Source organism: Mercenaria mercenaria, chromosome 2 (genome assembly GCF_021730395.1).
Source record: "Mercenaria mercenaria strain notata chromosome 2, MADL_Memer_1, whole genome shotgun sequence".
Classification (NCBI taxonomy): Eukaryota; Metazoa; Mollusca; class Bivalvia; order Venerida; family Veneridae; genus Mercenaria; species Mercenaria mercenaria.
In genome coordinates, this window is record NC_069362.1 from 98,243,619 (window position 1) to 98,269,085 (window position 25,467).

A 25,467-nucleotide genomic window follows, 5' to 3' on the forward strand; every position below is an offset into this window, starting at 1 on the left:
TATTACCCTTGGTGTTGCTATTACCGTGATATATACCGTGTATACCTTCTTATTGTATCAAATCAAGAAAAGAAACTGGAGGTAATCAAAATATATTGCAGCTATGTCGTCAGTTGAAACGCTGCAAATATATATTTTACTAGTATCAACTGAAAATGAAAAGTGTATATTTCCTCATTTGTACTAATTAAAGACGTAGATTCTAAGTAGAATCATTAATAATCATGTAATTTACAACTCAAAAAATGACACCTGTTAACAAATGTTGTTAAAAATTTAATTTGAATTTTGTTGCAATAAAAACAAACAATTTAACAAAATACATGTTAATAGAATTAAAGCATTAAGTATGTGAGTGCCCCGTCAGTGTCGGTACCGAGCAACTAGAGCGCGAAAGTTCGACATAAATTGGTATGAAAGTTAAAGTCATGTGACATGTGATATCATATGATTAAAAAATGGCGGCTCCCATAAGTCAGGCTGCCACGAAGAAATTCAATTTTCTTTTCAGATTCTTTTATTTCTTTTTATGCTTTCTGTCTGGTAAGTGGTTTCATGTGCGTTTTTATTTATTATTTGTTCATCGTAAAGAAAACGTTTGGTTGTCTGCATGGTAGGCTGATTTTAAAGCTGAAGTCGCTGGTAGTCCCCACAGTCTGACGGGCTGTTGGGGGTCAGCACCCCTCCCTCCCCATCCCAGTCCGCCCCTGACAACCCTCAGTCAATATATTTTCTTTTTTTAAAACAAACTGAGCACATGTCTCGATCATACACAACTTCTGTTACCATTTCAACATGTTCAAGAATTCCCATATTCTATTAATGCTCAGAAAAAACACAAGAAAACTTAAAGTCGTCCGCGATATTCTCGCGTCAATGGTAATTTCGCGTTATTTCCGTTTAGCACTGCAGCCCAATCTGGACATGGTTTACTAACAGCCTACTTTCATTTTCAGTTCAAATTTTAATCAGTTTATCCAGAATACATAAAACACAAGACAACGTATAGTCGTCCGCGGTATTCTCGCGTCAATTGGTAATTTCGCGTTATTTCCGTTTGGCACTGCAGCACAATCTGGACATGGTTTACTAACAGCCTACTTTCATTTTCAGTTCAAATTTTAATCAATTTATCCAGAATACATATAATTTTGGTGAATATACTTTCAAAATAGTTGAAATACTTAAAATTCTCTCATATTAGACATGGGGATTAAGTAATTTAGGTTTCTAGTTGGAATAAGATGAGATTGGTCGACTGCAACTGTCCGGGTCCTTATTTTATAAAACATTACTAATGAATTGTGTAACCTTCTATATTGGAGTGTATTCCATTCTAAGGTTTTCAGCATTTGTGTAACACTACTGGTGTAACTGTAGTCATACATGACGTACCTAGCAGCTGACCTTTGGACATTTTCGACTTTGCTAGTGAGTGTTTTTTGCCACGGATGCCAGACGCTTGAACAGTACTCAAGTTGAGGGCGGACATAGGTGTTATAGGCAGCAATTTTGACCTTTTTATTATCAGTTTTGACATTTCGTTGTATGAAGCGAAGAGTGGAAGTTGCTTTGGAAGTGATATTGTCAATGTGTTTGGACCAGTTTAGATCTTTGGAAATGGTTATGCCTAAGTATTTAGCTGCCTCACAAGTTTTTAACTCTATGTTGTGAAGTTTGTAGGGGTAGACTACAGGATTTTTCTTTCTAAAAATTCTAAGGACTTCACACTTGTCCGGGTTGAACTCCATGGACCATGTCTTCTCCCAGGTTTCTAAGCTAATGAGGTCTTGTTGCAGAGATATACTATCTGAAATGGAGTTGATGGTAAGGTATATTATGGTGTCATCTGCAAACATTCTTGTGTTACATTTGACGGAATCTGGTAAGTCATTGATATATACCAGGAAGAGACATGGCCCAAGAACAGACCCCTGGGGAACTCCAGACAGTACAGGAAGTTCACTGGAAAAATGACCATCAACAGCGACTTTCTGGGAGCGGTTGGACAGGAAAGATTTGACCCATTTGGTAATTTGTGGGTTGACACCAAGGCTATGTAGTTTATAAATTAGTCTAATGTGATCGACCTTGTCAAACGCCTTGGAGAAGTCCATGACAATAACATCTGTTTGTTGACCCTGTTCAGTGTTATTGTAAAGTTCCTGAGTGAAATAAATGAGCTGAGTCTCACAACTGTGACCTGATTTAAAGCCGTGCTGGAACTGGCTAAGTAGCTTATGCTTGTCAAAGTAGGTCATAAGATTGGAAACAACAATGTGTTCAAGGAGTTTGGAAGCAATGCAAGTTAGGGAAATTGGGCGATAGTTACTAGGTTTAGACTTGGAACCTTTTTTAAAAACGGGGGCTACGGTGGCTTTTTTCCAATCACTGGAAAAAGTTTTTTCTCTTGTAAACAACGTTTTTTGCCAATGTTTTGTTTACGTTGTCTGTTATAAATAGGACCGATTCAGATGAATGACGAGCCCACAACGCCCCGCTTCCCTTTAATTTCCACCTTGTTACCATAATTTCCGAAACAGACTGGATTTAGTGGCCACGTTCAAAGGTTCAAAGGTCAGGGTTCTGAGAACGGACAGCTCTTTCTGGTGTACGGACTGTCTGAATGAGTAAAATGTCAAGTACTGGGTATAGAACATTTCACATAATTTTACCAGTATTGATATAATTAAACTGTTACTTTTACAAACAGACACGGTATTCTTCAGTGTACCGGAAATTGCCAAATATAGTGGTATGTAGCCTATCAATAATTCTACAACAACAACATCTTTAACGCGAAAATACCAAGGACATACAAATTCAAAATGGTAGAAAGTGTACATGTTGACACGTGATTGTTGGGAGTAATTTGATTATATTTTGTGTCAAAACTTGTATGTTTTGATAGATAATGAATTATTTGAAATTATGTATTATACGAATTAACTGTTATATTTTTATTTGCTTGCTTATTGTATTTATTGTCACTAGTACCGCGAGAATATAGGGGAACAGGCTACTTCACAATGTTAACACGAATTTCCTGTCCAAGGAATAGGAGAATAGATCCCAGCTTGATGTCAGATTTACTACACAGAGCCGTGACACAGACGATATCGGTAGTGGTTAAAATAAAAATACTTACTGCCTAAGTCAACTGCAGTGGTGGCCAAGAGAGTACAGGCGCTGGTACTGAAAACCTATTTTTGGGCAGGGCCGTGGGTTTGCTCCGCACTATCGGCAATTTTTTTTTTCTTTCTTTTTTAATTTTTTTTTCTATCTTAAGGATATATTGTTAAAAAGAAAATGAAAATATTACATTAAAAAAAATCTTTGTTATGAAGACAGATAAAGATTTGAAATTGTCCACATTGTTATATAGAAGACACCGTATGGATTTAATACAAATTTTTAAAATTATTAAAAATATTGATGACATTCCTATGGATGGTATGTTTGAATTGCTGACAGTCAGACCAGAGGTCATAATAAAAAGTTGTTTAAACCCAGGTGTTTGAAAGCGTCTCTTTAAGATCATTTTGTGTTCGAACAATAGATAAGTGGAACAGTTTGCCAGACAATATCGTCAATGCTACAAATGTATTACAATTCAAAACTCGGTTGGATAGACATCATGGTGATACTAGATTTGGTACCACTAACATTTATTAATCAACCATCATATTGACTCAATTGTTCAAAATAACTTAACACCTGAAGATTGACATTAAATGGATAGAATACATTAACTGATGTAGAAGACAAGTACTAGAACTCAAGAAGATTCTACAAGACCAATACAAGTACAAATACAAGACTAGGCCCTAGTAGGGGTCTGGTAAAAACATCTCTCTCATCTATTGTAGCTTATCGTTAGAGTCATTAAATGTTAAGCACCTGGCCATAAAATCAATCCTCTCTGACAGCACTTTCTGAAAAAATTTAGAATAATTTCTCTTGCTTCTGTCTCTTTGAGATGAGCCTAGAGAGAAAATGGTTTTCTGAGAAAATATCTGTGTCAGTATGAAGAGAGAAATTAATACTATTACAGATTTTTTGATTTTAACAGACTTTGTAAGTCTAGTGACAGATCCATGTGGCGCTTTCTAAAGGTCTGTTTATAGATATGAATACTGAAAATGATATCAGAAGTGATGATACTTCAATATATCTATCAGTAACAGACGATGATTTCAAAAATTTGCTCTCGTTTTTTTTAATTCTCTACTGGTATAGATCCTAATTAGGTTACCTCTAGAATCTGATCCTATATAGAGGTACAATGTGCAGATCCGTATCTCTAGAGAAGCCTGTTAGGAATTGTCAAGAGTACAAACCTCTTATTTCCCCAAATATTGTGTGTTATTTATGTCTTTACTTCTGTTGCAAATAAAGTATCAGCTAAGATTTAATCAATTTTCAACTAAGACATGAATCTTATAATATAAATGCTTCAAAGATATCATCATTATTTGATTGTTTACATTTTCTTTCGAAATATGGTTACATTTTCTTTCGAAATGTTAAATGCTGAGGAACACCTGTTAAATATACCGTTCTGTGCCAGTTTAATAGTTCATTGTAAAATAAATGGTATGTAAAAAAGATAATCAAGAGTATCAAACCATTTGATGAATTATGTTTTAAAATCTCAGCAGAAAAAAAACAAACACCAAAATAAATTGATGGATTTGATAAATACTTTATAATTGTTGTACAACATATCCTAAACATCATATATTACATGGTCCATGAAGTGTAGTTCTGTGTGCCTGACATTTTTTTCTATGATAGATGAAGTTGGGGGACACCCATATCACCAAGTTTTCTACTTATTTGAATTACCTTGTCAGTTCAGAAACTTAACACAAATCTTTTGTTTCCTCTGACAATGCAGTATTATGCACTGGAGGTATAATAATCACTCCTGTGATATGCATTTGTAGCTTCTCAGATATGCCATATATTTCACTCTCCAGCATTGAAATAGTCATGTGAACTGACTCTTCTCTGACAGCTGTTGTTAATATTCTGTTATTCAATAGGTAGCTTTTCTTTTTATTTTACAGGTGCCCATGGTGTGTTCCAGACAGCCAGTGTATATTGCCAGGACCGTCAATGTACCTACAAGTTAGACGTCCTTGACATTGAGTCGGCCACAGCCTATGGTGTATACAATGATACCCTGGCAGAAACAGGCTGGGGAATTCTCAACATCACAGCAGGCAGGGGCAGCAAGAAGGCAGAGAACACTGACCTTATGTTTGCAGCTGGCTACTTGGAAGGAATACTTACACAAAAGTATAGTCATTTAACATTTAGCCTGCTAAATTTCTAAAATGGGCTGGTCCATCATTCAGTTTGGGCAGTACCACTTCTTATTCAAAGGAATGTTCTCTAATAATTTACTGACTGATTAGGGAACAATGCAGACCATCAGCCTGCACAAACATGCAGGCTGATCTTGGTCTGCACTGGTCGCAAAGGTAGAATCACTTGGCTAAAGGTTAACAATTGACATGTCTAAACATTTTCTTCTTTTATGAAGTACTGTTCAATAATCTTATTCTTAATATGATACTTCTTAATATATTGTCAAGAAAAATGGCTACCTTCCAGGGTGTTTTTTGCCAAATTTTTGGGGCCTTTTCTTTTTGTAATAATAGCAGGATTTTCATCAAAGTATTGAGAGAAAGGCAACTCGCTTTCCATGAGAATTATTTATAAAACTCACAAAGAAAGGTATAAATAATAGCTCAGTACAGTGTCTGCAAACAGTTTTTTCTGGTTGTTGACACTAATGTTGACAAGTTAACATTTTACCATGGTGCTGTTTTGCTGTTGCTGTATTTCTGCTTCACTGATACTTGGCCATAAGTTGAGAGGTTACTTCTTGCTGATTAGTGAAAAGAAAATAGACCCAACTAACTTAAGTATGGGATTTTACAGTGCAGGGCTGGTTTTCATGACATCTGTAAAATTCTACAAAAGCTTATATTTTGATATTCCCATCAAAAATTCTTTGTTGAATATCATTTATCTTCTATCTGTTTGCTGTAAGAAAGTTTATAAGTTTGTAAGTTTATATATGACATGTTGTTAGTACATGTACTTTATATGTGATAAAAGATCAAGGTTAGGCTGATTAAGTAACCTGCAATTGATAGTTTAATTAAGCCTAAGTATTTAACACCATTTGTAGTTTACACACTTCATGCTTCCGAAATTTCTGGTGATTTTTCAGGACTTGGTAAGGGATTGTGCAGGCTACAGTCAAATTGGCTCATACAGAGTTTCAAACCCAAAACCACTTGATCAGGTTTGCGGGTCTCTACTACTGCATCAGTGTGCCACAAGATTGAAATTTATAAATTCAGTCCATAAAATAATGATACCTCAGCCATCAGAAATTTTATCCATGTTTTATACAGGTTATTAAGACAATACACATACAGTTGAACTTTATTCACTCATACTCAGATAATTCATACGCCATTCTTTGCTCGAGCTCATCGTCAGGTCACAGCAAAATGCCTTTATTATGTATAATTTTTGATGGCTTGTATTACCAAAAACTAGAACAAAGTTTGCTGGTCCTGTAGAGTAAGAGTGAACAAAGTTCAACTGTGTGTTGATTATTATAGTAAATAAAACTTTATTTGTGATACTGTTGGAACTTTCTCCAGATACTGTACAACTTCTATTGTTACAGGAGAATATTTCAACATTTCCAAAATCTGAACGACTACTTCAAGACAAAGCTAGGTAACAACACAGAGGCAGAAAAGGCTGTAAAGGCATTCTTCCTTGATCAGGATATATACATGAGGAAAATGATCAAGAACAATGTACCTGACAGTCCATACTGGCGACATATGGCTTATATACTGTCACAATATGATGGTTTGGTAAAAGGTTATGGAGATATTGCTCCTGATGATATGGTAAGTCTAAGTCGAATGGTGAAAGTTACTGAAAACTGTTTGCTTCCTTAATATATGTGTTTAGACTTTTTTCACTTTGACCCTTAATATTGTAAGGAAATACATCTTGCATACCTGAACTAGAAACTTCAACAAACTGTGCAGGTAATATGAAAGCACTCACAATTTTTAAAATGGATTTTTCTATTTTTTGTAATAGCTTTAAGATAAGGTTTAAACTCAGTGATTATTCTGTGTAAATTTTCAGTATTTTGTTCCTTGATTAATCTTTCTGGTGTATTATTTGAGCCGTGCCATGAGAAAACCAACATAAATGTTTGTAACCAGCATGGATCCAGACCAGCCTGCGCATCCACACAGTCTGGTTAGGATCCATGCTGTTTGCTAATGGTTTCTCTAATTGCAATAGGCTTTGAAAGCGAACAGCATGGATCTTGACCAGACAGCGCGGATGCGCAGGCTGGTCTGGATCCATGCTGGACGCAAACGCACTATGTTGGTTTTCTCATGACATGGCTCATTTTATCTTATTTATGAAATTAATTTGGTTTGTAGTATGGTTTGTTTTCTTTGTTTAAACTTATGAGCTGGGCAAACTTGTTTTGCATTTTATATTGTTTTCCAGAAACTGAGTCTGTATGCCTTTCAAGTGTTGAATGGTAATGGAGATATGTTGGATCTTATAAATGCTGTGAATCCCAAGAGTATACCTGACTTTGACAGAATGACCACCGAGGAAGCTGTGTCCTTTATAGCAAAGAGTGGAAGATGTTCAGCATTAGTTAAGGTAACAAACAACACAAATAGAAATGTATTATGCATTCTAACATATCCCGATTTATTTTCCTATGAAACAAAGAAGACAGAAACTGTGTGTTACATGTGTGTATTATGCAACACAATCACTTGATACATCACAATAATTATGTCATAGCATCAAACTGCATAAGTGTGCTGGAAAAGAAAACTGAACAAAAACAGGCAAATATTGTTAAAGATGTGAATAATAATTTGTACTTAACAAAAGCAGTCCTGTTTCCCTGCTCACAAATTCCTGCATAAACATCAAAATGGTGAAACAGAATACATTATTCTTTGAATAATCATGAAATGAATTTAGTTTACCATTGTATGTTATGAGAAACTTTCACAACTTTATATTGAACTGTGTTGAAAACTGTTTCTGAAAGCATACATGTACTTGTCTTTTGCACGGTTCATTGTAACACTGTCAAGGGAATTAATTTTGTAATTCTTGAATCAGAAGGCTGTTGTTCTACCTATGCATTACAGTATGTTCCTGAGTGATAGTTAAGGCTTGTGAACCTTTCAATTATTACTTGGGATTGCTCCATATGCATGCAGAATAATTCAGTATGAATATTTAGATTTTACCAGGACAGTTAAAAAGAATTAGATATGCCTTGCATCATTTTTAGCTCATCTGATTTTTTGAAAAAAAATGATGAGTTATTGTCATCACTTGAGCGGTTGTCGGCGTCGGCGTCTGCGTCGGCGTTGCCTGGTTAAGTTTTATGTTTAGGTCAGCTTTTCTCCTAAACTATCAAAGCTATTGCTTTGAAACTTGGAATACTTGTTCACCATCATAAGCTGACCCTGTTTAGCAAGAAACGTAACTCCATCTTGCTTTTTGCAAGATTTATGGCCCCTTTTGTACTTAGAAAATATCAGATTTCTTGGTTAAGTTTTATGTTTAGGTCAACTTTTCTCCAAAAACTTGGAATACTTGTTCACCATCATAAGCAGACCCTGTACATCAAGAAACATAACTCCATTTTGCTTTTTGCAAGATTTATTGCCCCTTTTGGACTTAGAAAATCAGTTTTCTTGGTTAAGTTTTATGTTTAGGTCAGCTTTTATCCTAAACTATCAAAGCTATTGCTTTAAAACTTGCAACACTTGTTCACCATCATAAGTTGACCCTGTACAGCAAGAAACATAACTCTGTCCTGCTTTTTGCAAGATTTATGGCCCCTTTTGGACTTAGAAAATATCAGATTTCTTGGTTAAGTTTTATGTTTAGGTCAACTTTTTCTCTTAAACTATGAAAGCTATTGCTTTGAAACTTGCAACACTTGTTCACCATCATAAGCTGACCCTTTACAGGAAGCAGCGTAACTCCATCCTGCTTTTTGCAATAATTATTGCCCCTTTTGGACTTAGAAAATCATTTTCTTGGTTGAGTATTATGTTTAAGTCAACTTTTCTCATAAACTATCAAAGCTATTGCTTTAAAACTTGCAACAGTTTTTCACCATCATAAGTGGACACTGTACATCAAGAAACATAACTCTATCCTGCTTTTTGCAAGAATGATGGCCCTTTTTAGACTTAGAAAATCATGGGTAGGACAATATTTCTATTACACCAAAAAAAATCAGATGAGCGTCAGCACCCGCAAGGCGGTGCTCTTGTTAGCTCGACTATTCAGAGAATAGTCTAGCTATTCTACTCACCCTAGCGTTGGCGTCACACCTTGGTTAAAGTTTTACATGCAAGTACATACAGCTATCATTTAAAGGCATATACATTTGTAGCTTTGAAACTGATTTTTGAGTCGGCTAAACGATGTAATCGTTTTGACGAGTCCTTGCTATCCAGCGATTCTCTAAGTCTAAATGGACCAAATAACACAGTGAAGCGATGTAGTTCCATTAGATTTCTCAAACTTCAAACAGTTCACTGCAAGAATGAAGTTAAGTTGCGTGAATTCCCTTTGCTATGACCAATATACGATGTAATCTGTCATATTTATGACTTGTAATTGTGCAATACTCGAATGTAACTCATTAAGCATAAATGTGCATTTTATGAATTGCGCAGGCTTACAAAGCTTGCGTAACATCCAGCGAAAGACAAAAAATAGTTCCACAGGGCTCCAGATAAGATGCGTATTAGCGTAAATTACGTATAGAAATAATGCAAATACGCATGTCTAATAATTTCTAAACGTATATAAAATTACAGAAATGCACACAATGACTTTTTAAAAACAAAATCTGAATCGTCTGGATGCGTTAGTAACATAGCCGATACCCGAATTCAGCCTTAATTCTCCACATTGAACGTATACTGCATCGTATGATTTCATAAACTTGCGTGGGTTTCTACACACACACATGAATGTTTGCAGTCAGTAACGGATAAATTATCGGAAGAAGAAGCTCTTACTGGTTTGTTTAGTTTACTACAGTATTAAAAATGATTTAATTCTTTAATTTCGAGAAATAAACAAATCGAGAAACATTAAATAGTATTTCTTGTAGTTTTTGAAATCGAAAGTAGATCGTCTATGTTTGGCGAAACGAAACAACTTTTTATGAAAAGATTTAAATAAGAGGTAATTTAACCGTAACTTCAATGTCATAATACTGCTAATGCTGCTCAAATGTCTTCGTACATCACAATTTGTAAAATATATTGTTCTAAACTGGAGAAAAGTGTAATCGATCCGATATAATATTTTGGGTAATATATCGAGCTGTGTTATGAAATTTTAAGAAAAAAAAACTAAAAACAAATGAAACTGGTAGACTATACTGTCAGTACATCAATCATTAGCCGACTCAGGCCATTCAGGCCTTTGATTTCTTTTTCTAAGTCAATTAATAACCTCACTGGGTCAAGTTCCATAACTCTGACATGTATTTTGAGCAAATTATGCCCCCTTTTGGACTTAGAAAATCCTGTTTAAAGTTTTACATGCAAGTTACTACTCCAGTAACTAATGCAGTAATGAATTGAAACTTCACAGATATTCGGGGTTATAAGAACTAGTTGAATAGCATCAAGTCCCATAACTCTGACCTGCAATTTGGCCAAATTATGCCCCCTTTTGGAAAATCCTGGTTAAAGTTTTGCGTGCAAGTACATACAGCTATTACTAAAAGGCATATAGATTTGAAACTTATCTTTTAGCTCCACTATTCGGAGAATAGGGGGGCTATTCTACTCGCGTCCGCGTCGGCGTGACCCTTCTTGGTTAAAGTTTTTCGGCAACCTTTGTTTTTCTTTCATATCTTTGTTACTATTGCTTATATCTTACTGTAACTATATATAAACATTGTCCAGTGTATAAACAATATATGTGTTGGGGCTGAGCCCATTATACCCAAAGTCAAGGTCACCAAGCTGTTATACTTAATTCAGCAACCTTTGTTTTTCTGTCATATCTTTGTTAATATTGCTTATATCTTACTGTAACTCACATAACAATACATGTCCAGTATACAAACAAAGATTTATTAAGGCTGAGCCATTAACCAAGTCAAGGTCACCAAGGTGTTATACTTAGGTTATTTTTAAGGTTAAAGTTTTTTGGCAACCTTTGTTTTCTGTCATATCTTTGTTACTATTGCTTATATCTTACTGTAACTTTACATAAACATTGTCCAGCATACAAACGAAGTATGTACAGGGGCTGGGCCCATTTTATCCAAGGTCAAGGTCACCAAGGTGTTATACTTAGGTTATTTTTAAGGTTAAAGTTTTCAGCAACCTTTGTATTTCTGTCTATATCTTGTTACTATTGCTTATGTCATACTGTAAGTTCACATAAACATTGTCCAGCATACAAACACAGTATGTACACGGCTGGCCCATTATACCCAAGGTCAAGGTCACAAGGTTGTTATACTTGGAATTATTTTCATGTTAAATTTTTTCGTAAGCTTCGTTTATAGACATATCTTTGGTACTTTAAAAGATAATGACTTGAAATTAAAAATATTTCTTTATAATCATCATCTGCATATGTGGTTACAAACCCCATAACTGTAATTGTATTTTTGACAGAATAATGCCCCTTTGTACTTAAACTTTTTTTGAAATCTTCGCTTTCTGGATATTACTTTAATGCAATATAAGATAAAGACTTGAAACTTAAAATGTATCTTTATCATCATCATGTGCATGTGTGGTAACAATCCCATAACTCTTATTTGTATTTTTGACCAAATTATGCCCCTTTTATACTTAAATTTTTTAACAAACTTCGTTTTCTGGACATAACTTTGGTACTATTTAAGATAATGACTTGAAACTCAAAATATATCTTTACCATCATCATCTGCGTGTGTTGTAACAATCCCAATAACTCTAATTTGTGTTCTTGACAGAATTATGCCCCATGGTGTATCTTCCTTTTAAAGTAGAGGTCTCTTATTGAGACATATATTCATTTCACTGTCAAATCCCTGAATAGTGGAGCGTGCTGTCTTACGGACAGCTCTTGTTCTTTTTCTAGATCAATTACCAATCCTGTTTAAAGTTTTACATGCAAGTTACTATCTCCAAAACTAATGCAGATATTGAATTGAAACTTCACGTGTCTTCGGGGTTATAAAACTAGTTGATAGTATCAAGTCCCGTAACTCTGACCTTGCATTTTGGGCAAATTATGCCCCCTGTCGTACTTAGAAAATTCTGGTTAAAGTTTTGCGTGCAAGTACATACAGCTATTACTTAAAACTCTTTTGATATTTTAACATTTTGGGTAATATTTTCCTGCTTCTGGGACAATATTTCGAATAGGCGAGCATTGGCTGTCTTACAGACAGCTCTTGTTTAACAAGTAAACATTTCTGCTGTCTGTTGAAAAATTCATTCTTGTATATAATACTAAAAGTTTTTCATTATTATGCCCCCATTTTTGAAGACACAGGAGGCATAATATTATAGTGTTGGAACTGTCAATCTGTCTGTCTGTCCATTTGTACATACAGTAGGATAGATATGTAGCTAGGAGAACAGTATATAATATTAGTTCTATTCATACCATTTTATGTGGCAGAAATTCTTTTACTTAGTTATAAAAACAATAGAGAGAACAACAAAGGAGTAGCCATGTAACTTCTGTACCATCAGAAATTCCATCTGTCACTCTTTTTGTGTACTCAACTCCTCACGCAGTTTCCCAATACAATATGAAACTTGGTATATATTCTCAACATGACGTGGGCATGTGCATACTATTGGGACTTCCATGTCCAATTATTATTTTTTGAGTTATGCCTCTCTTTTGACTTAGCCAGATTACAACTACATCTGTTCCTTGTGTACTCAACCCCTCTTACAATTTCCATCCAATTTAAATAAAACTTGGTAAGCATCATCAACATGTATCGGACATGCACATGTTTCTGGGACTTTAATGTCCCTTCATTATTTTTGGAGTTATTCCCTCTTTTTGACTGCATTTGACTGAACAATATTGCAACTAGATGTACATATGAATTTTGTGTACTCAGCTCCTTCAGTTTTTATCCATTTCTAATGGAACTTGGTATGCATCATCAACATAAAGTAGCCATATGCATGTTTTCAGGAGTTTCATATCAGGTTATTTTTCTTGAGTTACAGTCCTGTTGTAGACTTTATTTATAACACTGTCAAGCATTTTAAGAGGGTATGCTTCATACAATGTTGACATCTTTATTCTTTGATTTTGTTTCAGGTTCTCGGAGCCTACGAGGATGTTTTTATGTCCCACTCTAGTTGGTTTATCTATCAAGCTACAATGAGAATATACAAACATTACGATTTCAATGTAGATGATCCGGACACTGCCGCCAAACAGATATCGTTCTCCAGTTATCCAGGTAAAAATGTACCTAATGTATAACTGATTTATTTTAAATCTTTAGATAAACATGCATTAATTAGCAAAAAGATTTGCATGTATTACTGTATATTTAGTTGAGATTCATTAGAAATGCAAGTTTGAAAAATTATTAGGGGGTCTCAGTGGCCGAGTGGTTAAGGTAGCTGACTTCAAATCACTTGCCCCTCACCAATGTTGGTTCAAGTCTCACTTGGGGCATTGAATTCTTCATGTGAGGAAGCCATCAAGCTGGCTTACAGAAGGTCGGTGGTTTTACCCAGGTGCACATTCATAATAAAATAATACATGGAGGTGCACCTTGGGTCTTCCACTACCATCAAAACTGTAAAGTCACCATATGACCTGTAATTGTATCAACGTTAAATCCAACAAAAACAAAACAAAGTTAGAAAATTATTATTACAGTTACTTCGCTTTTGCTAACTTGGTTGCGAAACTAAGATAGATTGGAAATGAATGATGTAAGAAGTTTGAGATAGTTTTTGGGTTCAGATTGTTGGAATGTACAGGTATCTATCAAAATTTAATGTAAATGTAAATCTAGAAATTACAGTGAAATGAAAAGAAATTCTCAGCTTTTTGAGTAATTTCATATTAAAGAGGGATAATAACAAAATTTATAAAACTCAATAAAATGTACATTAATTTTTTGCAACAGGGATCTGACAGTATATAATCATATTAATGGGTCTTTTTGTTCCTTTATTTAAATTCTAACAGTGATATATGAAAAGTGAAAAATGTCATAAAATGTTGCTTAATTAAGACTGAACAAGTTTTAAATATATTACCAGCAGACAGCCTGAAGAAATTGTATTCAGAAAACATAGATAAAGTAGACTAAGAATGATTAACCATTAGCCTGCTGGCGGCAAGTGATTCTGCCTTTGCGACCAGTGCAGACCAAGATCAGCCTGCACATCCGTGCAGTCTGATCATGGTCTGCACTCTTCGCTATTCAGTCAGTAAATTTTTAGTAAACACCCCTTCAAATGATAAATGGTACTGCCCAAATTGGAAGATGGACCAGTCCATAATAGAAATTTAGCAGGCTAAGGGTTAAGAAAGTCAAACTGTAATTGCCCCCACCTTAAAAAGTTTTGAAGCAGAAGGACAAGACAAAGAGAAATTCTTGGAAAAGAATGAAAGTTAAAAGAATTTAATATCCAACTCTGTCACATGTGTGGAAATACATCTTATAAGTCAAAATGACCTACCCTTTCCAGATGAGTGACACTATAATAAACAAACACTTTACCTTTTTTAACTGACAAACTCTGAAAGAAGATATTTTCTGCTTTACCTGTAGGGTTTTTGGAGTCACTGGATGACTTTTACCTGATGAGTAGTGGACTTGTGATGCTACAGACTACCAACAACGTGTTCAACACCTCACTGTACTCTCAGGTCACCTCACAGTCACTCCTTGCCTGGCACAGGGTCCGCCTGGCACACATGTTGGCACATGGAGGCAAAGAATGGGCAGCCATATTTGCAGAGAATAATTCAGGTTGGTAAAAATTCAGATGTCATCTATGCCAAGAAGGGTTAACAGGTTTTATGTCAACAATCAATAAATATACCAAGAATACAATAGAATACTGAACACGTAGATATTATTTTGTGCTTCTTAGTGAGGAAAGTATACTCACAAATAGTCCCAAAATCATCACTAGCAAATACATGTATGATGCTATGAAATCACTATTGAGACATGAATATTAATAGACTCTTGAATGTAAATCGGGTGAAAAATGCAAAATATATTGTCATCAAATGCATTTCTAGATTTACAGTATTTTTTGGCTTTTTGTTTTTTTTTTCTTTCATTGGTAAACGGAAGTAATTCAAATTTTGTTTTTGACAGTTTCCATTTTACTACTTGTGGCCATATATTTTTGAACTTGAACCACATTCTGTTATTTAGAGTAGAAAACTGATAACTGTTTAGCTCAGCAGTCAAAGCTGATCAGTCATAAGTTTTACCATGGTAACCATTCATATATTTCATTCATATTATGCTAATTGATGAAATACTGTGTTTTATCAGTGACGTAAAATTCATATCACTCACTGTATATCATCCACTGTAAGTGATTCAACTTTGCTGATCTACTTTTTCATTGTTTATCAAGTTCTGATTTTTTGCATAAAGTGGAATGAAAATTGATGTCTCTCTTTTTTTCTTTTGTATATTTCTTGACTTTCATTGGTCAAGCTGCAAGATGAAATGTTGCAAAATATAGTGTAAAGTATTATGTGTGATTAGTGGATATTTATTTATTTGAAGATACTTATTTTTAGGAACATACAATAATCAGTACATGATATTGGACCTGAGAAAGATAGAATTAGAGAAAACCATACATGATGATGCTCTCTGGATTGTTGAACAGATCCCGGGACTCGTCGAGTATGGTGATGCTACTCCCATATTGAGAACTGGTATGTATCGAATAAGTATTGGTTTATAATGTACATGTACACAAATGAATTACTGGCTTTGTTTCACCATGCATGGAGATTAAGAGAAATATGATTTGAGAGCGAATGACTCTGTATGAGGATTATAATATTCTAAAGAAGCATTATTCATTTAAAATTTCAAAAATTGCACATTGTACAGTTCACAGGTGCTAGACACATAATCTAAGATTTTAACGCAGATTTAAAAAAATAAAACTGGTTATTAGAATGGGGTATGTCATTGCTCCAGCTGATGGACAGCATCAGACTGGTCATATCTGGTCACTGACTTTAGTTTGGGTTGGGATATTGAAATGAAATTTGACCTATTGGTTGCTTATGGTAAGACCAAACTTGGGGTTGCACTTGAGTTCAGTGGAGTCAAGGTCAAAGTCACTGTAACTGAAAATAGTTTCTGCTCAGTAACTTTAGTTTGGATTGCTGTATTGAAATTAAACTTGACTGATAGGTACCAAGGTTAGGATATTATATGGGTTCAGTGGGGTCAGGTTCAAAAGTCCACATAACTTAATTGATCTGCATACTTAGAAAAATTCCACCTTGGTACAGTGGGCTAAAACACTGGTCTATTGTATCTTTTGTAATATTGTATACAAGGTTAAGGTCACAGTTACTAAGTATAGAAAACAATTCATGATGATCATCAAAAAAGTGGTTTCTGGTAGGACTGACTTATTATCACCAAACATGTAGTATAACAAGTGGCTTTGGATTGTATTCAGATTCAATGTTTAACTTACTAAAACTAGAAAAATGGTTTGGGTTGACCTGTTGTCAGCAAATAACTTTATCGAAGACACAGGTTGGGAAAGTATTTTGGGTCACTCAGGTCAAGGTCAAGGCCACTGTTACTGAAATTAGAATAATGGTTTCTGCTTAATAACTTTAGTTAGGAATGAGATAACTTACTGAATCTACATCCTTTGAAAATTCCACTGTAGCACAGTGGGATAATTGGCCTATTGGTCAAGGTCCTTGTTCCTAAAACTAGTAAATGGTTTCCATTCAATATCTCTAGATTGTATACACCTATTGTCACCAAACTTTGCACGTAGTTAGCCTTTATTGAGACAAAGGTTGGGATTGTATTTTGATCACTTAGGTCAAGGGCACGTTTTTTAAAGTAGAAAAATGGTTTCTGCAGACACTGAAAACCTGATTTCTTAGCATTGTCATGTTTCTTGTTACTAACTATGCCTATATATACCGTTGAAAATTATGCTTCTCATAACACCTAAATAAGCTTTATTTAGTAATGTTTACATAGCATTATTTCTTCTGTTTGTTACACTCAACTTGATGAACTATATTTCAGGTTATTGGCCCTCCTATAATGTACCATACTTCGAGAAAGTATACAACATGAGTGGGTATCCAGATTTTGTGAAGAAACATGGAACCGATTTCTCCTATCAGCTTGCTCCGAGAGCGAAGATTTTCCGTCGCGATGAGGGAAAGGTTGTAGATATGCCAACAATGAAAAATATCATGAGATACAATGGTAGGTTTGTAAGATACACTAACTATTGTACTGTTTTGAAGATACAGTAGATACAGTGGAAGTTTTTATGACAAAAATACTATAATTGGAGTTTTTATTATAAGATACAATCATGGTAGTTTTATAAGATACAATGGTAGTTTTTATGAGATGCAAAAGTAGACTTAACCTTCAGCCTACTAGCGGCGAGTTAGTCTGCCTTTGCGACCAGTGCAGACCAAGATCAGCCTGCACATCCTTGCAGTCTGATCATGGTCTGCACTGTTCACTGTTCAGTCAGTAAATTTTCAGTGAAAACCCCTTCTACTAATGAATGGTACTGCCCAAACTGAATAATAGACCAGTTCATTTTAGAAATTTAGCAGGCTAAGGGTTAATATGATACAGTAGCAGCTGTTATAAGATCCAGGTGGAGGTTTTACAAGGTACAGTGTGAGGCTATATGTCTAAGAATTATTGTAAGGTTCAAAATAACATGCTACAATGTATGAGAAACAGATTGTCAATTTTATATTGCTTTAAGTTTGAAGATGTATGTTTTATGAGATACGATGGTTGACTGTATAAGATACAGTGGAAGAGAGATTCTTAAAGACCAAAATGTAGAATTTGTGAGATACGTTGATTTGCATAAGATACAGTAGTAGGTTCTCTTAGATACAGTGTGATACTTCATGGAATTTTATGCTTTCTATACGCCTGTTTTCGAAAAACGGCATGTATTATATGCGTGCATCTATCAGTGTGTCATAACTCATGTCCAGGGCGTAACTTTATAACCATTAATGATATTGACTTCAAACTTGGTATATAGGTAGCACACACAGGGTCTTCCCCCACTATAACAAGCTAGAAAAGTCACCTTATGACTTAAATTATGTCAGTGTCTCAAAGACAAAGGTAGGATTTTATGGATATATTGGTTCATTTGTTTACTTGGATACCATGGTAAGTTAAACAAAATACAGTGATATGTTGTCTATTGCAGTAGAATATTGTCATAGCATTTATTAGGTTTTAGTGACATACAATTGTTATATGAAGGACAATATTTTTCAGCCAAATAATTATGATTATTAATGGGTTTATTATACAAAACAGTTAATTGCAACAAAGAAAATCAATAAATTGTTTATGTCCCCATAAGGTTGTGTATAGATACAGCCTTGTATGACTGTGCTGTCTTTCATGTGTCTGAAATTTTGCTTCTATTTTGTAACATTTGTCATCTATCAAAAAATAGTTTGGTATAATTTCCACAATAACGTGATCACATGTTACCAAAAATATTTAGTTCTGTAAAGGACACAATTGGTGATCAAGTTATATAGTGCCTATTTCTTGTCCAGTCCTTAACTTTGTCATCCACAAAAGGATTTTGAAATAACTTGAAACACGTTTTCCTCATCACATAACAACATTTCCCTAGTGCCAAGTTTAAGGGCAGAACTAAGGATCAGACTTTATTGGGTCTCCTCGGTAGCCTAGTGGTAGATCATCCGCTTCGAGTGCGGGAGGTCGTGGGTTCTATCCCCGGCCGCGTCATACCAAAGACGTAAAAAATGGTACTAGCAGCTTCCTCGCTTGGCACTCAGCATTAAGGAGATAGTGCTAGGACTGGTCAGCCCAGTGTCAGTATAATGTGACTTGGTGGGATATCATGCCACGTGTCTACGGTGTGATATTCCAGTGAGGCAGCACTATAAAGTTGGGCTTTGTGCTTACTGCTACAAGTAGACACCATCGTTTATATGACTGAAAAATTGTTGAAAAAGATGTTAAACCCGAACACACACACCATTTTGTTTGGGACATGTTTATTATCTAATTAAAATCAATGTGTTACACTGTTTTAATAGATTATAAAAAGGATCCATATTCTGAGGGAGATTCCTGCAATGCCATCTGTTGCCGTGGTGATCTGAGAAAGGGTAGTCCTGGACCATTTGGTTGTTACGATACCAAGGTTAGTATATTCAGTATCAGTGATTTCAAAATGACCTCTTTTCTGAATGGAATTTCAGAATACATGTACAATCTTTGGCCATAGCTACATTGTATATATGTAAAAATTTGTTATGTGATTTTGCCTGATTTTTACAATGAGAAATATGTTTTGTCCATAACATTGACATTACATTTTTTAAAATAGTTAAAAAATCAAAAAAAGATTCAATTAATATTCATGGAGACCTTTACAATGATGAATAGTTTTTGTGCGGATCTGTCAAAATAAAGAAAGTCGCAATTTGCTTAAAACAATGTTATGGATTATGTGGATCAAACAGTAAAATTAGAGGATATTACATGAGTGTCCATTCATACTGAATTTATTGAGCCTTTTATCAATTTAATAATCTTATTTAGTGAGTTTGATAAATTCAGTGTGAATGGACACTCATGTAACATGTTACCTTTTCCTGATGAAACATCGAAATTTCTTCTTTCGTTACGTATTATAGACCATGTCATTTCCACCAAGTCTCCTAGTCTATAGAAGACACCAGTGCTGAAGCTTTATGACACTAGTGTTTATACCAAAAGTTATGTAATGGATTTATTTCACTCGCATGATGTAAGACAGTCATGTGATCAGTGTTAGTTAGAGTTTGATGCACTTTCATTATATCTTTGTTCTTGTTTCTTCAGATATGCTCCTTTTCACTATCCAGCATCAAAATAGTCAAATGATTCCCCACTGAGATATTTTAGTCATGATGTGATATATGACCTTTCAGTTCTGGATACAAATAATGGATATATCTGCAATTAAAATGCACTTCAATGTCAAAGTCAGAAGGCATTACTTCATCCTTTTGTTTAATTTTCGTGTTGATGCATGGTGTGCAAGAAGAAAGATATAGAAAACAAAATACATTTATTCTCTTTATACAGGTATCAAACTACAAAATGGCTTTAGAGATGACTGCAGATATAATCAATGGCCCCACCCTTGGGACAGGACTGCCCCCTTTCCAGTGGACCCCAGAGTACAAACAGTCACATATAGGCCTTCCTAATGAATACAAGTTTGACTTCATACAGACAAGACCTCTCAAATCACCAGAGAAGCACTCTTAAATATGAAGTGCCAATGTCACTTTATCTCAGAGAGCTATGTCACGAATTTTCATCATAACTTAGTTAAATTACAGAACTGATACTTCTTATGGGCCGCGCCATGAGAAAACCAACATGGTGCATTTGCGACCAGCATGGATCCAGACCAGCCTGCACATCCATGCAGTCTGGTCAGGATCCATTCTGTTTGCTTTTAAAGCCTATTGCAATTAGAGAAACTGTTAGCGAACAGCATGGATACTGACCAGACTGCGCGGATGTGCAGGCTGGTCTGGATCCATGCTGGTCACAAACGCACTATGTTGGTTTTCTCATGGTGCGGCTCTTATGAGAACTATGCTTAAGTGGATGATAGGAAAGCTCTGCTCTTCTATTTTGCCTGTTTCCTTAATTGTTATGCAGTTGCAACATTTTCTAATTAACCTCTCTCAATCAAATTGTTCACTGAACACAGTTGCAAATCTGTTTTCAGTGTACAAGTACGCCTACTGAAATGTTAATCTCTTATGATTTTGTTTTGTTGATATTTTAACATGATTGTTGTATAGGCCTTACTTGCCCAAAATAGTAATGACAATTGATAAAGTTGCTCACAAGAGAGGTTGAAATGAATAACACACTTAGACATTGAGTGTTTTTGTAAATGTCAAGTTGCATATGATGCTTTGGCTATTAAAGTTTTATTAGTCAATGTTTAGTACAATATGGAGTACATTATTATGCCCCCCTTCGAAGATGTCGGTCGGTATGTTGGTCAGTCCGTAGACCAATCCGTTTCCAGATGATAACTCTAGAACACTTGGGCTTAGGATCATGAAAGTTGGTAGGGAGGTTGGTCATGACCAGCAGATGACTCCTATTGATTTGAGGTCAGTAGATCAAAGGTTAAGGTCACGGAGACCCGAAACAGTTGAACAGTTTCCGGATGGTAACTCAAGAACGCTTGGGTCTAGGATCATGAAAGTTGATAGGAAGGTTGGTCATGGCCAGCAAATGACCCCTATTGATTTTGAGGCAAGTAGGTGAAAGGTCAAGGTCACAGTTACCCAGAACAGTTAAATAATTTCCTGATGATAACTCGAAGAACGCTTGGGCCTAGGATCATGAAACTTGATAGGGAGGATGATCATGACCAGTAGAGGATACTATTGATTTGGAGATCAGTAGGTCAAAGGTCAAGGTCACAGTGACCTGGAATAGTTAAATCATTTCTGGACGATAACTTGAGAATGCTTGGGCTTAGGATCATGAAAGTTGATAGGGAGGTTGGTCTTGACCAGCAGATGACCCCTATTGATTTTGAGGTCAGTAGGTCAAAGGTCAAGGTCACATTGACCCAGAACAGTATAACTTTTTTTGCCAAATAACTAGAGAATGCTTTGGTCTAAGATCACATTTGATACGAAGGTCACTTATGACCCATAATTATTGATTTGAAGTCAGTATGTCAAACGTTCAGTGCACAGTGACCAAATAATTTCTGTTTCTTGTGCAGTTAAATGCATCAAGGGGGGCATTTTGTGTACTACAAGCTCTTGTTATATGTATAATTATTGGGTTTCTTAGTGACCCTCACAGAAATATGTGGGGTCAGTGGGGAGGGCCCAAGTTCCCATATTTATCATACTAACCCCACGTATTTCTATGGAGGATTACTGATAAACCCTGAGAGTGATTTGTTTTATCATGGAGGTAGTATATAGTCTATACTACCTCCATGGTTTTATCAACCACTTATTTTAACCTAGATTGACATGAAAATCTACTGACTCTCCACTGAAGCATAGGGGATCACCACCTGACCACCTTTTGACCAGTGAAAATGCTAATCTTATTTGAGGTAAAACAATCCACATTGTGGTGTTGGAAATTAATTATGTCCATGTTATTATGAATCTTATACTATCTTACGTGTCAGAATCCTTTAACAGTCACAGTCCACCGATTGAAGAACCCACATTTAATTTTTGAAAGGTTTCTTAACATGTAATTTTCTTCCTGATTCTTGGTTTAGTTTTGAAACAGGTTTTGAATCTGACATGAATTTAATATATGTATTACTTCATTTTAAATGAGTGCAATAAGTGTTACAATGCTACGTGTTTTGTTGTATAAAATGTTGTACGAGATTATTTCAGTATATCACTTACATGTAGAAGATTGAAGATTTGGTTGTAGATAGACTTTATAATAATAGTGAAAAATCAGTAAACTACAGTTAAAGGCACTGACCTTCCGATTTTGGCTCAAAGTGATCTTTCTTTAAAATTGAAGTTTGGTCATATTTTGAAAATTAGAACATGAGTTCTTGTTTCTAAACTATGTTAAAATGCCAGGACAAGAAAAAAGAACATGCCCCAGTCAGGAATCGAACCCAGGCCACTGCGGCAGTAAAACTTTTCCTGCATTCTTGACCAATACACAACACAAGAATATGTACAGAACGTTTTTAAATATAAGGCTTTATAATTAGGCTTTATAATTAAGGCAGTTTTTCTCTAGGACCAGTTGGTATGGAACAGTTAGTAAAAACAACTAAACCTCATGTGTTTCTATAATATATAATCTGTCAGTAACTAAGTTTCAAGGCCTTCTTAAGAAATATAGCAATAATTTCCTGACATCTAATTTTTTTCTCTTTTTTTTTTTTTTTGCTGTCATACTATCTAGAGGTCAGTGCCTTTAATATACTAGACAATGTATACAATATTATTAAATAAGAAATGATATACTACGAAGGTGTAGCCAATTGAAGTAATACTTTGCATCTGTATTACAAACAATCATTTTAATCAAGAGAAAATCTTTGTTTGAGATATATTATTTTGATCATGAAATGATATCAGTGATTATTATCTACATTCTTGATGATATCCACCAACTATTTGCCGTTTTTATGTTGTTTCCTTTGTACCGTTTGATGGTTGGAAGTTTTAACTTTGACGTACTGTGATTTTCTTGTATGTAACATCAAAGTTTCAGACTTGTTTGTTTAATAGAAGTACAAACGAGACCATGTTAGAATTATACATAAATACTGCAACAGTTTGGATAATTTAATGGTGTGAGGGAGCATTGTAATTCCATTATATTTTTTGACTAAGGCTATTTTTCTAGTAAGAAAAATGCATTATACGTTTTAATAAAAATGTTTGCATTCCAAAATGTTGCTATATTTAGCTTTGTGCTTTGTTATAATGAGTTGTTTTAACCAAAGGTTTGTATTTTTTTTAATATATATATATATATATATGTATACATGTATAGTATATTCCTATTTTTCATTTGAAAATATATCTTAAATAAATACCAGTTCTGCAATAATTTTACACCAATAAAATATTAATCAATTAATCAGTATAAAATTACAGTAATTGGTGCAGCATTTTATGTTGTACTCAATATGGTACTTTGATGCAAATGAGAAGCAGAATGATATCAGTATTCCAATACATTTTAACTGTCAGGAAGTATGAGATTCGTGCTGCATTGAAAATACTTTTATATGAAAAGTACAAATTTGAAACTTTATTATTATACTGTTGGAAAATCTGTTGAGGAGCCCATTCACAATTATTTCTAGTCATTTCTGCTCTGTTTATTACAGACATTATAGTTCTCTGTAACCATGAAGGGGGTAACCATGATTCCATGAATTAGTACATGCAGAATTTGAATCACTCTCATAAGTTAAGGATTACAATGTAATTCATTAAAAATGTAAAAATATGAATGGATTTTAAACACTGATTGATTTTTAAGGAAAAGTAACATATCTCATGAAGGTAAATTTGATTTTTAAATGTTTTCATTAAAACAGACATGACTGACTTAATTAAATTACTCTTGTGGATTGAATGCTTAATCATTCAAAACAGTTGTTTCAACTTTTGTATTCAACAAGGAACAACAATGCTACTTTCATATATAGGTTCAGAATTGTTCGGTATACTGTTGGCGTTAGTTTATAATTCATTTGAATTGTTCTCCGGAGATGCAATTAAGACCTGCATATTTTTTTCTGAGACTGACCTGTACCAACATAGAATATTCTGGATATTCTCACAAGATAATTTAGCAGCCTACTGATCTGTGGTGTTTTCTCAAAGAATTTAAGAAAGTAGTGCCATTGAAATTCATGCATAAATGTTTTCACTCAAAAAGTGACATCAAAGATTTACAAAGATTTTCAAAGAACAGTGACAATGTAATCTATAAATGAATCATGGCTTGAAAAAGTAGTGGAGTCATTTTTACAAAGGTTTGTCTTTTGTTAGAATTATTACAAGTACTAGCTGTAGTAACATTTTAGCATGAAATTATAGCTTTCAGTAAGAAGTACAGTATTAGTATTTTATTTGTTTTGACACAATATAGCCCCATGTGGTTCTGGGACGATCTGTGTATAAAACGAATTGGAACCACCGCCTTACCCTTGCATGATCATAAGAGGCGACTGATAGGGTCTTAACACTTGGTTTTGCTGTAACTCTGTGATTCCAGCAGGTGTGCAAATTTTGATTCCATACCTCATGTTTTTATTTCGATGTAAATGAGATGTGAAACCAAAATTTGTAGTCCTGTTTGGCGCCATATAACCTATACTGTGTTGGTGCGCCGTAAGACCCAAATAAATATTGACACAGTATAAATATCTTGTTCAATAGTACAGCAGTAGTATTTATTTAGGCAAAATGAAATATGTTGTAGTTTTTACTGATGTTTTATTAGTAAAACCTTATCTCATTTGCATGATATTTTTTTACCATTTCTATACTAATAAAATACAATACAGAATTAATGTTTAA

General features: G+C 34.6%; 1 protein-coding gene across 1 annotated transcript; it reads left to right on the plus strand.

The window, feature by feature from the left end:
• Positions 1-401: 401 nt before the first annotated feature.
• Positions 402-25,467, plus strand: LOC123564676 (phospholipase-B 81-like). Its single transcript, XM_053537343.1, has 10 exons — positions 402-543; positions 5,073-5,304; positions 6,716-6,947; positions 7,573-7,734; positions 13,423-13,567; positions 14,900-15,100; positions 15,895-16,035; positions 17,393-17,578; positions 19,438-19,544; positions 20,474-25,467. Exons 1-10 carry the CDS (start codon positions 459-461, stop codon positions 20,657-20,659), a joined length of 1,677 nt encoding a protein of 558 aa, XP_053393318.1. The 5' UTR covers positions 402-458; the 3' UTR covers positions 20,660-25,467.